Here is a 15,360-nt window from a genome sequence, read left to right on the forward strand (position 1 = left end):
GTAGCTTCCATGGTCCTTTGCTTTCATTTAACCTCCCTATTATTTGCGTTTACAGCTAACTGAGTGTTTGATTTTAGTACATTCCATCACTTGGGCTGAGCACAGACACAGGTGCTGTCATACAAACTGTACATATAGTCCCTCTGCTCCTTACCTTTTCCTCCTACAGTCTTCAATCCATTCTTTCATGACTGCACGATAGGTGCCCAGATCAATGGACACATCCTTATTATCTGGGTCCAGCATGTTACACAAATCCTCAAGGCCACTGTCCTCAGAACTACGGCTTGTGGTGTGTCGCAGGTAGTCCACAATCATAGAAACAGGCACTTTTCCTGCAGAAAGTAATCAGTTTAAACCCTTTGGTTATGTGGATCATTTATTCACTTTGCTGGGATCTTACAGGCTCACACTGATCCTACTGGACAGGGGAGGTGGGGGAAAAAGTCAACAGCCAGGATATTTTCTTTCCCCATGGGGTGAACTAGAGGTGGTAACAGCAGCAATGCCAACCATTCTCCCTTTGGTAATTAAAATCAGAACAGTACAAGAAGGGAGAAGGCTACTTGGCCTATCATGCCTATGCTAGCTCTTTTGATGAGCAACACGGTTAGTCTCACTTCCTTTCTCCTTCCCCATATTGCCTACAACCTTTCTTCCAAGTATTCATTCCGTTCCCTTGAGGGCTGTTATTGAATGGTCCTGCCACACTACATATTCAGAATGCTTTTACAATAGTTTCCCAGAGCAGCATGTTTTGTAACCAGACAGCAGGTTAAATTAGACTTTGTATTATATAACGTGACAGGATTAATTAATGACTTCAGACTAATGGCACCCTACGTAGCAGTGACCATAATATAATTAAACTTTACATCCAGTTTGAAAGGGAGTAGATTGGGCTCAAGACTAGTATCTTAAACTTAAGATAAGGGCAACCACGTAGGCTTCTAAACCCAGTCAGCTGAAGTGAACGAGCATACTAGGCTAGAGGATAGATCAATAGAATGGTAGACATTTAACAAGATATTTCAGAATGCAGATTGGCTAACTGGAAGAAAATAGAAATAGGTCTTTGTCTGATTGGCAGGATGTGACAAGTGAAGTCACTCCCAGGTCTGTGCTGGGGCCTCAGCTTTTCAAAATTTAAGTTATGACTTAAATGTGGGGAGGAAAACCATGGTAGTTATATTTTCCTATCTTTGTGTTGTCACCAAGTTTGTTATGAGGACAACATAAAGTTATAGCTGTCTGCAAAGTCCTTAAGTTACTGGGCTAAAATCTGGAGTGTAATGTGGGAAAATGCAGGGCTCTTCACTTCATCAGGAAGAATAAAAAAGGCATAGTATTATTTAGAAAACAAATGCAGTATTCCAAGCTGCAGCAGGATCTAAATGTTCCAGCGCACAAGTTACTGAAAGTTAGTATGTGGGTACAGCAAGGCAGCTAATGGGATGCTACCCTGTACTGGGAGGAATAGAACATTAAAATAAAGGTGTTACACTTCAGTTATACAAGGCATTGATGACACCACATGGTGTGGTGTGTATAGTTTTGGTCTCCTTATTTAAGGAAGGATGTAATGTCATTGGTCATGGCTCAGAGGAGGTTTATTAGATTCATACTTGGAAGAGCTGGTTGTCTAATGTGGAAAGATTGGACAGACTGGGCTTGTTTCCACTGGAATTTAGAAGAGTAAGGGATTTCCTTTAGTGAGGCCACCTTTGGAGTATGGTGTGCCGTTCTGGTCACCACATTTTCGGAAGGTGATTGGAGAGGCTGCAAAGGAGGTTTACCAGAATGTTGCCTGGATTGGAGTGCATTGGCTATAAGGGGAGGTTGGACAAACTTGGACTGTTTTCATTAGAGCACTGGAGGCTGTGGGGGCAACCTGGTAGAAGTATACAAGATTATGAGGGGCATGGATAGGGTGCTTAGTCTGAATCTCTTTTCCAGTGTGAAAATGTCCAATCTAGGTGGTATAAGTTTAAGGTGAGGGGGTAAACTTTAAAGAAGATGATGTGCGAGGCAAGTTTTTTTAGAAAAGAGGTAGGTGCTTGGAATGTGTTGCCAGGGGAGGCAGTAGGAGTAGATAAGATAGCAACATTTAAGAGGCATTTGGACAAACACATGAGTAGGTAGGACATAACAGGATATGGACCATGTGCAGACAGATAGAATTAGTTTAGAGTGGCACCATGGTCAGGACAAACATGGGTTAGAGGTCCTGTTCCTGTATTGTTCTAGGTTTATGTTTATGACTTGATTAAAGCATACAAGATCTGACAAGGTGGATGTGGAAAGGATACTTCATCTTGTGGCTCTGTCCAGAACTACAGGTAGTGTTTTAAAGTTAGGTCATCCTTTCAGGACAGATGAGGAAAATTCCCTTGCAGAAACACAAACTTCCAGCAATTGAAGGAAGCAGAGACATTGAATATTTTTAAAGTAATGGCTGATGAACACTGAGTAAATTACTGCAGATGCTGGAATCTGTACCGAAAGCAGTAAAAATGCTGCCATCACAGCAGGTCAGACAGCGTCCATGGCGAGAGAGCAAGCTAACATTTCAAGTCTAGATGAAGAGTCATCCAGACAAGGGAGTCAAACATTATCAGGAGTGGATGGGAATATGGAATCCAAAACAAATAGATCACATAGCTCTATTTCATGTCGTCAGAAACACTAACCACTCAATACATTAACACTCACTGAGTGCACTTACTAGACTTATGTCTAAATCTACTCCATCAACCATTCAAAACAGCAGAAGCAGTTTCTCCATTCACTTTATCTAAACATTAATTTTAAACATCAGGATCAAATCTCTCGGCTTTCTCTGCCCTCAGGAGAGAAACAGAATTCAATGCTCCCCCAATTTGTCACTTCCACAGCCAATGCTACAACTAATGTAATCTCCTTACTCACTATCCATGGGAAAACCTGTTAAATAATACAAGAGTCATGATTGTCTAATGGAGGACACTGTCCTCTCCTGACAGAATAGGAGAACTGTCACTTGTTCTGAAAACTGCCTTATTCACTCAGGAAACAAGAGTGCATCCTCACATCACACAGTGGAAGTGTCCCTACCCCTGAACCAAGAGGCCCAGGTTCAAGTCCCACCTACTTCAAGTGTAGGTAATAACATTTTTGAACAGGTTGATTAGAAAAGTAGATTAAAACAACAAAACAAGTGTATAGACTATAATATCTGCCATTCTAGCCACCTGTCTGATAGAATTAGAGAGAAAGTGTTCCTTGAGTCTACTGTAGACCCTGACTAGAGAGGAGGAAAATCCAAGTGGTGCAAAATTTTGGTAACCACTACCACTCATTAAATCTCAAATCCCATAGAATATACAGTGCAAACAGGCCATTCAGCCCAACAACCTCATACTGACCTACTTGGCACAAGTCTGTTCCAATCCTTCTCATCTAAAACACAGTTTTATCTTCTCCCATATATGCTTATCTGGATTCTCCTTAAAATGGATCAACACCATTCATTTCAACTGCTTGTGATATCAATTCTCAACTTTTTGGAGAGATGTTTCTCCCGAGTTCTCAGCTTGATGACTATGTTCTATTGATGGCTTTAGGTTTTCCTCTTCCCCACTCATTGATACATTTGCTTCAAATGGCTGACCCCTTTATTCTGAGACTGTGTTCCCAACTTCCCAGCCAGTGGAAACATTTTCTCAGTGTTAGATACTGAGAAACTTTAGGAATGTTATGTTTCAATTAGACCACCTCTCATTCATCCAAAACCAAGGCAACATAGGCCTAGCCTATTTAAGAGATAGCAAGAACTAACTGCCTGGCCTGCTGTGTTCCTCCAGCTCCACACTTATCTCTGACAAGTCCAGTATTTGTAGTTCATGCTATCTCAGTGATTTATAACCCCACTGCGAAGCCTCTTCCAAGGATGCCCACCTTGAAGAAGTTATCCTCCTCCCTCCGGAAAGACCTCAGTGGATCTCTCTCCCACTGCAACCCTCTGGTAATCTCTTCGGCCCTGAAACTCCTTGCATCCCATGTCCAATCCTCCCTCTCATCCCCGCCTCCTTGACATGACAACCTGTCCATCTTCTCTCCCATATATCCGCCACTCCCACTTCACTGACCAATCCTGACCACTCCCTACTTGCACTCACCTACCACCATGCCACCTACCTTCCCCAGCCCCACCCCTCTCCTCTCCATTTATTTCGGAGCTCCCCTCCCCCTCCCCATTTCTGAAGAAGGGTCCTGACCCGAAATGTCAGCTTTCCTGTTCTTCTGATGCTGCCTGACCTGCTGGGTTCCTCCAGATCCACACTTTTAACCTAGTCTACTTAATCTTGTTTTGTCCCAGGAACCAGTCTAGTGAACCTTCTGTTGTATCAGATTAAGGGCTATTTCTGTCTTTACACAAGTAAACTAAAACTATACATCCTGCTTCTCTTCCCAACATAATTGCAGTAAAGTTTCTTTTGTCTTACGCTCTAATCCCTTTGTGTTGAGAGCTAGCATACTGTTTGACTTAGTGTTTGCTGTATCAATGTTAACTTGCTCCGATTCTTGTACAAGAACACCCAGATCCCTCCGAATGCAAACACTTCCATCCCTCACCATTCAAAAACAAAATTCTATTTTCTCAAAAAGTGGGTAACTTCACAATTTATCGCATTGAATTCCACCTGTGAAGTTCTTGCCCACTCACCCAAGCCACCTACTTCCTTCTGCAGTCTATTTTTATTTTACCCAACTTGGTTATCAAGAGCAAAGTTCTATGTTACACGCTGTACCTTCAAAGCAGCGATTAATTTAGATTGTAAGCAATTGAGGCCAAAGTCCTGACTCTTGCAGAGCTTTCTAGTTATTGGCTATGAAACCAAACATGTTCTTTTTGTTCCTATTTTGTTTGCTGTCTGTTGACCAATCCTTAATCTATCTTATTGTATGACTCCAATTTTAATGAATAGATGGTAACAGCAAAGTGCTACAGAACAGTAATGTGTTACCTCTGTGCTTTGTGTCGCAGGCATAAAAAATAGTATCCAGCAAATCTTCCTCGCAGATCAAACTCATATCTTCGACATTTTCCATTCTGTTTACCACTGCAGGCTCGTTTACTTTAGAAAAGAATGTGAAAGGTTGAACAGAACTCACAATGTTACCTTCACATGCAAAGCTCGTTTAACCTTCCTAGTTTACCACATCCTGTTCGTGCGCATTCTTGTATATATTTTGCTAAATGGCAACATTTTCTGTTGGTTTATTTGGAAATGTTAAAACAGTGTGATCAATTCAGTGTAATTACTCATCCAATAGAATAACAGCTTCAGTTATACTGAGTAAGTCGGCTCTTTACTGAAGTGCTCAAATTAATGAAATCTTTCCCATAAACATACCTGAATTTCAGACAGTAATCATGCAGTAGTGGATAAATATGTCCCACAATTTCAGCAAATTTAAACTATAGCTCTATTTAACTGTAGAGGGCCACTAAAATAATTAGTAAGGCAAAGATAAAACACTCCAACATATTTAGTGAGTAACAGACACAGTGCTCCCTAATTAGTTGAGTGTTCATGTCCAACCATGTGAAGTTGTGAAATTGAATTCTGTAAAAAGGACATATGATATTGTGAAACACACTTGCTTATATGCAAGTGTCCCCTTCAACATAAACTAGGTTCTACAATAATAATTAGCATTTTAAAATCCAGTCTAAATCATGGAGACAAAATCCAGTCAGTAAACAGATTTACTTAAGGCAATAAATGTGATAACTTCCCCAACTTACCACTTGTCTCATCTAAGGATAGTTTCTTTGCTACAGGTGACTGTGTTTTGTGCAAGCGGGTGTAGAAATTAAATTTGGAGGAGTTCACTGGGCTACAGTCATCGCTGGCCACTATACGATGCTCAATGTTAATAATGGCTGAATGGGGTTGACTCAAGTTGGTAATGTTTCTCTCACACTCACTAAGTGGAGTGGAGCAGCTCTGAGCTCCGCAGCAATGCAGTGGTTTGGAGAACATCCCTCCAATGGAGCTGACCACTGTGTAAGTAGAACTGACGGTGGGAGGCTTTCCTGGTTGGCCTGTTGAGATTTCGGGTGACGGCGCACAATTTGCAACAGCGATGTTAACTCCCTGCTCCACCATATGATTCTCCACTGTTCTATTCCTCAGAATCACCTCCATGTTCTTCTTGACGCTGATCTGAGGGCTGTCAAAGTTTCGGGAGCGAAATTTCGGAATTTGCAGCACAGGGTTGGACATCTGATCCCTCTTCTGAATGGTCTGGAGTTTTTTGCAAATGCTCTCCACTGGATTGTGGCGTTTACTGCACATGGTCTTGCTTGAAGATTACTGTGAATATCTCAGCCTGGAACACTGAAGTATCTGGAAAGAACAAAATACAAGACTATTTCTAACCTTAATATATATTTTATATATGTGTATATAAACACACAAAGAAACATCAATGCTTACTCAATAATAGAGTTGCACACTTGAATCTGGGGGTTCGAGGGTGCAGATGTCAGCTGTGACGGAGTGGTAACACAATCAGAAAGTGGTGGATGTAACACCCACACCAGAGAATGGACTGCAAAATGCAGGCTGATGCTTCAACCAAAGACTGTACTGCACAAACGTTAAGGCAAAAGTCTGCAGAGTGGATGCAAATAATCCCATGGCACTATTTTTGAAAAGCAGGGGAGGCTTCCTCTCATTTTCTGGTCAATATTTTTCAACCATCATGAAGAATAGATTATCTGTTCACAGTCACTTTGCTGTCTGTGTGGGAGATTGCATGCTAGCAAGCTGCTGCATTTCATACTATAGGCTATTGGTCACTGTCCTATGGAGTCCTTGTAAGCTGTAAAATGTTGGAGGTTTCAGAGATTGTCAAAAGGTACTACACAAATTTGGAAAAATGGTGGGGAAGAAAGTGAAAAGGAGAACACAGCTATGGAGAGCTACCACAAATTGCAAATTCTTTACAACTCCAGACTCACTTTCTTCATCAAATAGCAAAGCTGATAGACTACAGAGGTCATAGTAGAAGGAAGCCTCCAGTATGAGCAATTAGAGCCAGGGGCTGCATCGCAAATAAGCAGATCCACAGCTAGTCAATGAGTTTGATTAGGGGTTTGAACTAATGAGTAGCAAATGCTACTGAATGTCAACAAATGCAAGATGACGACAAAAGTTAGGCTTGAATTCATATAGCACACTTCACAACCATGGGATATTCAAGCACATCATAGCCAAAGAAAGTATTCAAGTGTAGTCACTGTCGTAGTGTAGGAATAAAATTTGAATTAAAAACAAAAAGTGAAAATACTCACATTTAAATAGTCAGAGAGACACTTTTGAAGTGCAGTCACTGTCTCAACATAGTAAATGCAGCAGCAAATTCGCTCACAGGAAGCTCCTCAACTTAAGTTGCTTTTGTGTGGAGTCAATCAGGAGATAAATATTAGCCAGCGCAATTGGGCAAACTCCCAGCTCTTTGTCCCCAAATTTAATAATTCATCTGAAACAACAATTACATTGAAGTATTTTTCATTTTCAACTCCTCTGAACCCAGCTTTGTTCCAATTGTTTCAGATCACCTTGCAACCCTTTTATTATGCAAACATTCCTGCCCCCAACAGTTATAAAACTGCCATGACTCCTTTACCTCTGGCTTTGTAGCTGATTAAAACTATTCATTCCCATCTCTTCCAGCAAGACCGTTTTATAGTTCAACGTATTTTTCTAATAAACTTGTTCAGAGATGTTATTACACACCTCTAGAGCAGGTGGGACTTGAGCCCCCTGGTCCAAGGGTGGAAACACTACCACTGCACCACAAGAGGCCTCCCCAGTGAGACCATTAGATATACAAGCAGAAGTAGGCCATTTGGCCCATTAAGTCCACTCCACCATTCAATTAGATCATGGCTGGATAGCTCCACTTTCCTGCTTGCCCTAACCGAACCCTCAATTCTCTTACTGATCAAAAATGTGTGTTTATCTCTGCTTTGTATCCAGGCTTGACAGCCTCTACAGCAAGAAACTCCACAGATTCACTACTCTGAGAATAAATTCACATTCTTAAATGGACAATTGCTTACTCTTAAATGAAGTCTGCTATCCCTTGTGGGACAAGAGTCTAGAACCAATCTCTGAACTCTATCCCAACCTCTTCACATCTACCCTATCAAGCACCCCAAGAGTTTTAATAAGGCCATTTCAGTTTATTTTGAAAGAAGATCTCTAATGATTATTGACCCAACCTACTCAACTTTCAAGAGGATCATTCCATACCCAGGAGAGCATTCGAGACTGCCTCCAACAATAGTCATCGTGGACTATTAAACTCTCACCATAAGCTTCTATCTAACCTTTAAGCACTTTCAGCCTTCAGTTTTAATTCCCTCTACTAATTGGCAGCCTTCCACTTAAATACAAACAGTTATGCAGGTAAAGTTCTAGTCTTGTGTTCAGCTCCCAAATTAAGTCTCCCAAACATCAAGCCAATCAGCATTTTCTGGTTTCTCCAGACTAGCTGTTCTGATTCTGGACATTTTGGAAGGGCTACTATTTAATTGTTGGATAAACTCCTAAATCAGACAATCAACACCCAATAGGTGAACTCAATGGGGTGGAGGATTTAAACCTTTAGATATACAGAGGCAGCCCAAGATTTAATCCTGGCTCAGCAGAATTGAGTTCACCTGCATAATAGACAGATTACTTTTAAAAATTAGATAGTGAAAATAAACATACTTCTCCAGACTAGAGCTGGTTTGGGTCCCCCGCCCTTACAATTACGTACAAGCCCTCATCGCTGTAAGTAACATTTGTTTAAGTGCTGGACTGTAAAATGAAGTGAGTGTAAGAGATAAGGGACTTCTACACGTCGACAGAGCCTTATTGAATTAACACGGCAGCTTCCCCAATGCAATTAACAAGTTTTTAAAACAACGATTAAACGAGCCGAATGTGGTAAGTCTTTCCATAATTTCGGGACTTCCCACTTTTTAATGTATCAATATTATTACAATAACGATGCCCTCTGAATTTCTCTCATTCTCTACAAACATTACCTTTTGACTCTGGAGATTTATGGTTACCAAACCTGTATTAGCCTAATTTAAGAAGCACTCCAGACACACCTAACTATTCCCCCAGCCCAAGATTTAAAGGGACCATGCTCCAGTTTAAATAGCGCGCCGGTTTGCGGTGTTCCCCTTCCTGCTCTCTGATTGGACGGGAAATGTAACCTTGCCGAATGAGCCTCCTGCCTCCCTCTAGAGGAGGGTCTGAGCGCTGCAGCCGCCCTGAACGTGCAAGACCAGTGCAGAACCTCAAGGTGGGAACCCTGAGCCTATTTCACGTTACTGATTGCCCTTTTACACAGGACAGTGGCCGTGAAGCTATGCAACTGTTGTGGCCAATATCCTAAGCAACTGGGTCCAACATAAAATCGGCTTAAACAAGTAAGGCCTGATGGAATGCAAAGAGCCCAAGGTTACTACAGGTCTAAAGCAACCAAGGACCAGCCTAGGTCTGTCCTGCATTTGAACAGACCCTTAACAATAGAGAGAGATATCCCTTGGCACCGCAGAGTAATCATTTCTTGAGAAAGGATGAGTAAATCTGGCTGTGACCCTTGCCCTGTGACTCCATTGACTGAAGTCAGAGAACATGCGATTGGGCTCAGAAAGGGGGGATAAGAAGGGACAGTTGTTGGCCTTTCCCTCAGTGAAGAGTCAGCTGGTGAAGACTCCAAGGAGACCCACCTTTGTACCAAGAAGACGCTGAGTGCTGTGTCGACAGCACAGTGAGTTGGATCCATCAGCCCAATTAAGTTCACCAGAACCGGTAGCATATGTGTTTTTCAGGCAGTCAGCCAGACTAGTTTGGGAAAAGTTAACTTAATTTATGCAAGAGTTTTTTTTTAAACTTGCGAATGTTTTAATAAAACTGCAGTTCTTTTGTTTGTCTCATACAGTAAGAACGCCTGGGTAAATGTGTTTCCTGATTAAATTGGCCGAAGTGCCTATAGAATATTTCCTGTCAGGCTCACAATGTATGGTGTTGGCTGGGGATTTCCTCACAAAGTGGGGGTCAAGAGCTGTTGGGGTGATGACCTCTGAGGCAGCAATGGTCAGTGTGGAGCTCAGACAGAATTCTAAAAACTGTGCTCCCTCTCCCAACAGCCTTCCACTCTCATAGCTCAGCAGCACCATAACCCTTCTCACCACAACTACTATGTCACACGCCTCAGAAATCGTGACAGTGTTCATGTCTCAGGACAGGCACGTAATGGGAAAAAGTTTGGGAAGCACTAGCTTTGGGGTGATGTATTAGCATGGATGGAAATGGTTTATTTTCAGATTGGCTCCCCTCTGGCTACAGTGGCCAAACTGGTCAAAGTTGGTGCCTCAACTGTTTATGATCTACTGTATGACTTAGACAGAGGGACTGAGAGTATTGTCGTGAATTTTGCTGACCATACAAAGATAGATTCAAAAAAAAGTTATGATGAGCGTATAAATAGCGTGCAAAGAAATAGGGAGCGGCTCGGGGAGTGGGCAAAATTGTGGCAGTAGAATGTAATGTGGGAAAATATGAAGTTGTTTACTTTGGCAGGAGAAATGGAAGAGCAGAATATGAATTTAACAAAGAAAGACTGATAAACACTATAATGCAAAGAGACCAGGGTAGTTTTATACATGATTTGCTATCAGTATGAAGGCACAGCAAATAGTTACGAAGTTAAACAGAATGATGGCTTCTATTGCAAGGGAGATAGTGTGTACAAGTAAGGAATCATTTCCAACAGTGGGCGCAATGGTGAGATTGTAAACCGTGTAGTGTTTTCATTCCATTGACTTTTCTTGCTGAGTTCCTGTTTATCATGATCTTATTCAGAGCATTATAGTATTGAATTACAAGAAGGTTATAATGTTGTGAACAGTAGCAAGTCTGAGGAGCAAGCAAAGGGCAAACAAAAAGTTGTAGGTTGAATGAGGAGGGCAAAAATTTGTTAGGTGGATGTGAGGAAATGTGAAAGTATTCGCTTCTGGCAGGAAGAATTAAAAGTCGAGTATTTCTTAAACAGAGAATTGCTACAGAATCGACTTTTGGCCAGATGGCGGCAGAGTAGGATGCTCCAAATGGAGCTCCTCTGCTCCACCAGTTCTTCTTGTTCCCTTTCCTTTTTTTCTCTCTTCTTAGCAGCCCCGGAGCTGTGCAACTTACCTTAGTGCAGCTGAGTGCTGGTGCGGAGCAGACTGGAGGCTTTGAGTGGAACGGGACAGTTGTTGGACTGGGGCCTGGCCAGGCGGTCAGACCATGTGCTGAGCTGCTGTTATTTGAAATTCTTAACCAGACTAAAATGTCAGTCCTTTATCTATGTTATAACTTTCTTATTTCTAATTTTTTTTAAGACACTGTAAGTAATGATACTACTTTACCTTTTATTCCTCTTTTGTTTCCAAGATTTGTATCTAGGTACTCGTATCTAAGGTGGCACCATTAGAGGCAGCCATTGTAAAAACTTTTCACTCTGCTCCTGTATTCTGTATTGGAGTACATGTGACAATAAAGGATATTCTATTCTGTTCTATGGAATTCTGAGGTACAGAGTTCTTGTTTGAGTCACACAAAAAGTTGGTGCACAGATACAGAAGGCTAATGGAATGCTATCCTTTCTTATGAAAGGAGTGAAACATAAAAATAAAGATGCTATACCTCAGTTATATGGGGCATTAGTGTGAACACATCTCGAATACTACGTGTAGTTTTGGTCTCCTCAGTTAAGGATGTAAATGTGTTGGAAGTACTTCAGTGGATTAGACTGATAACTAATGCACGGTGTATCTCATAGGGAAAGGTTAGACAAGCTGCGACTGTTTACACTGGAATTTCGGAGTATGAAGGTGACATGACTGAAGTATATAAGGTCCTGAATGGTCTTGACATGGTGAATATGGAAATGGTATTGTAAGAGCTTTCTATAAAAGGAGAGTAGCTATAATAAATACTACAGAAGATGAGGCCATTATAGTATTATAGGGCATGAGAAAATGGGAGAGTCCTTGAACGAATATTTTGTACTTGCTTTCACAGTGGAGAATGCAAATTGCATACTAAAAATGGGTGATAACATGAGAACATAAGAACTAGGAGCAGGAGTAGGCCATCTGACCCCTCAAGCTTGCTCCGCCATTCACTAGATCATGGTTGATCTTTTTGTGGACTCAGTTCCACTTAACTGCCTGCTCAACATAACCCTCAATTCTTTTACTGTTCAAAAATCCATCCAAATTTGCCTTAAAAACCATCAATGAGGTAGCCTCAACTGCTTTACTGGGCAGGGAATTCCACAGATTCACAACCCTTTGGGTGAAGACGTTCCTCCTCAACTCAATCCTAAATCTGCTCCCCCTTATTTTGAGGCTGTTCCCCCTAGTTCTAATTTCACCTACCAGTGGAAACAACCTCCCTGCTTCAATCTTATCTATTCCCTTCATAATTTTATATATTTCTATAAAATCCGCCTTATTCTTCTAAATTCCAATGGGTATAATCCCACTATACTCAATTTCTCCTCATAAGCCAACCCTCTCAATTTATAGAATCAACCTAGTGAACCTCCTCTGCACCCCCTCCGATGCCAGTACATCCTTTCTCAAGTAAGGAGACCAAAACTGTACACAGTCCTCTAGGCGTGGCCTCACCAGCACCCTATATAGCTGCTAAAGTGTTAAAACAAATGAGGGTAAGGTAATTAAAATCAGAAGAAGTCTAAATGTACTAAAAACATACAAATCCCCAGGACCTGATGACCCACAACCTTGGGCTCTAGAAGAGTTGCTGCAAAGATAATGAATATGTTGCCTATAACTTTCCAAAAGTCCCTACATCTGAACTAGTTCCAGCAGATTAAAGTTAACAAATGTAACTTCTCTCTTAAAGTAAAGAAGGAAAAAGAAAACAAAGCATTCCAAAGAACAGTCATATTGGACCCAAAACTTTAACTCTGTTTCTCTGTCCACAGTTACTGCCAGACCTGCTGGGTTTCTTCAGCGCTTTGATTCAGATCCCCAGAAACTTCAATTTTTTGTCTTCATCATAGGCAGAATAGGTCAGTCAGTCTGACATCAGTCATCAGGGCAATAATATTCTACTATTAGGGAAGTCTTAATGGTTTATTTAGAAAATCATATTATGATCAGATAAGTTTTTCCTGATTTTATGAGCATGTTATCATCCCAGCTGATGGCAACGCTTTACAGTTTAGATTCCAGAGTGAAAACTGGCTTTGTCGATCGTACGTTTAATTTTGCAGCAGGGTAACAGGGAGGGCAGTTGATGTAATTTATATGGATTGCAATAAGACCTTTGACTAAGTCCCAGACAGGGAACTAATAAAGACGATTAAAACTCATGGGGTTCAGGGTAACCAGGCAAGTTGGATCCAAAATTGGCTTAGTGGTAGGAAATAGAGGACGGTGGTAGAAGGCTGTTTGTGTGATTGCCACCCAATGTGCAGTGGCATAACACAAGGATCATTGCTGGGTCCCTTATTGTTTGTGATATTCATATATGATGTAGATAAGAATGTGGGGAAGAATAGTCAGTCAGTTTGTTGATGACACAAAGATTGCCAAGTGGTTGACAGTGAGAAGGAAGATCATAGGTTATGCAAGGGTATAAACATATTGGTCAGATGGACAGACCTGTCACTGATGGAATTTAATCCTGATAAATGTGATGTCATGCACTTTGGAAGAAGTAACGAGACTGGAAAGTAGTCAATGAATGGCAGGATACTGGAATGCTCAGAGGTACACAGGGATCTCAGGTGTTTGACCACAGATCTGCGAAGGTGGTTGGACAGGTTTGCAGGATAATTAAGAAGGCAAATGGGACACTTGTTTTTATCAGTCAAGGCCTAGATTATAAGAGCTGGGAGGTTATGTTGGAGCTGTACCAAACTTTAGTTAGGCCACAGCTGGAGTATTGTGTGCAGTTCTGGTTACCACAGTACTGAAAGGAGGGGTGCAGAAGAAGTTCACCAGGATGTTGTCAGGGATGGAGCATTTTAGCAATGAAGAGAGGCTGGATAAGCTCAGGTTGCTTCCTTTGGAGCAGGGGAGGCTGAGAAGGAATCTGATAGAGTATAAGATTGATGGGTTTGGTATGGTGAGTAGAAAACAGCTGCTCCCCTTAATCGAAGGGTCAAGAACAAGGAGGCATAAATTTAAAGTGAAAGGCAGCAGGTTTAAAGGGGATTTGAGGAAGAGTTTTCACCCAGAGGGAGACAGGGGTCTGGAACACACTTCCTGGCAGGATACTTTTCACTTCAATGACAAAGGATGATGGCTGACCTGATAGAAGTTAACAAAATTATGAGAGGCATGGATAGAATGGATAGTTGGAGTCTTTTCTCCAGGATAGAAATGTCAATTACTAGGGGACATACCTATATGGTAAAAGGGGGAAAGTTTAAAGATGTAAGAGGCAAGTTTTTTACACATTAAAGGTGGTAAGTGCCTGGAATGCGGTGCCAGAGGAGGTGCTGGCCATGGATACAATAGCAACATTTAAGAGGCATGTTAATAGATTTATGAATAGGCAGGGAATAGAAGGATATGTAGAGGCAAACGGTTTTAAGTTTAGAAAGACATCATATGTCAGTGCGTGGCAGGATAAAGGACCTGTTCCTGTGCTATACTGTTCTTTGTTGTCTTCGATAGTTGAGGTGGGCAACCTCACAACCTTAAAGTATTTGGATGAGTACTTGAAGTGGCATAACGTTCATAGCTATGGGTCTAGTACCAGAAACATGGGACTAGTACCTGTATACCTGTACCTTTGGTGGTACAGACTTGATGGGCTGAAGGGCTTCTTTCGTACTGTATGATTCGCTGATGGTTAGTCACAGAAACAAATTAACACAAGCCTGCAGATGCTCTTTAACAACAGAATATAAATTTATTACACAAAAGAGGCATCAAATAGAGCTATGTGGACAGAGAACAGTTATAAAAATCTTCATGTAAACATCAAAACAAAGTTTCAACACGTTCTCCAACATTAACCGATACTCAATTCCAGAGAAATTTCACTGTAATCTCAACTCGTGAAGTCTTTACCCAACCGATACCTTCCCGGTTTCTTCTGCTTTGACTGCAGAGTCAATGTTATCATTCCTTTCTGAGTTCACTGGCATGAACTTTTCAGAAATCTGATGGCCCAAACTTTCTTAGTTCACACAACTTGAAGGTTCTGTACAACCTGTCCTTGCTTAGAAGCTGTACAGACTAGAACACACTTCTGCAGAGGTAACTGGCTCCCCTGA

General features: G+C 41.4%; 1 protein-coding gene across 4 annotated transcripts in view; it reads right to left on the reverse strand.

Moving 5' to 3' along the window:
- The window catches only part of irag2 (lymphoid-restricted membrane protein), a 156,201-nt gene extending 147,018 nt beyond the window's left edge, over window positions 1-9,183 (reverse strand). For 3 of the 4 annotated variants that reach the window (XM_048610272.1, XM_048610271.1, XM_048610269.1), the window contains exons 1-5: window positions 9,092-9,183; window positions 7,346-7,533; window positions 5,792-6,395; window positions 5,007-5,117; window positions 155-335 (exon numbers count right to left, since the gene is read on the reverse strand). In XM_048610272.1, coding sequence (XP_048466229.1) covers window positions 155-335; window positions 5,007-5,117; window positions 5,792-6,344 — 845 coding nt within the window. In that variant the 5' untranslated portion in view covers window positions 6,345-6,395; window positions 7,346-7,533; window positions 9,092-9,183. Of the gene's footprint in view, window positions 1-154; window positions 336-5,006; window positions 5,118-5,791; window positions 6,396-7,345; window positions 7,534-8,309; window positions 8,328-9,091 lie in introns of those variants that run through there. The other variant, XM_048610270.1, reaches the window with a different exon arrangement.
- Window positions 9,184-15,360: the final 6,177 nt, after the last annotated feature.

This window comes from Rhincodon typus, chromosome 22 (genome assembly GCF_021869965.1).
Source record: "Rhincodon typus isolate 14 chromosome 22, sRhiTyp1.1, whole genome shotgun sequence".
NCBI classification, from domain to species: domain Eukaryota; kingdom Metazoa; phylum Chordata; class Chondrichthyes; order Orectolobiformes; family Rhincodontidae; genus Rhincodon; species Rhincodon typus.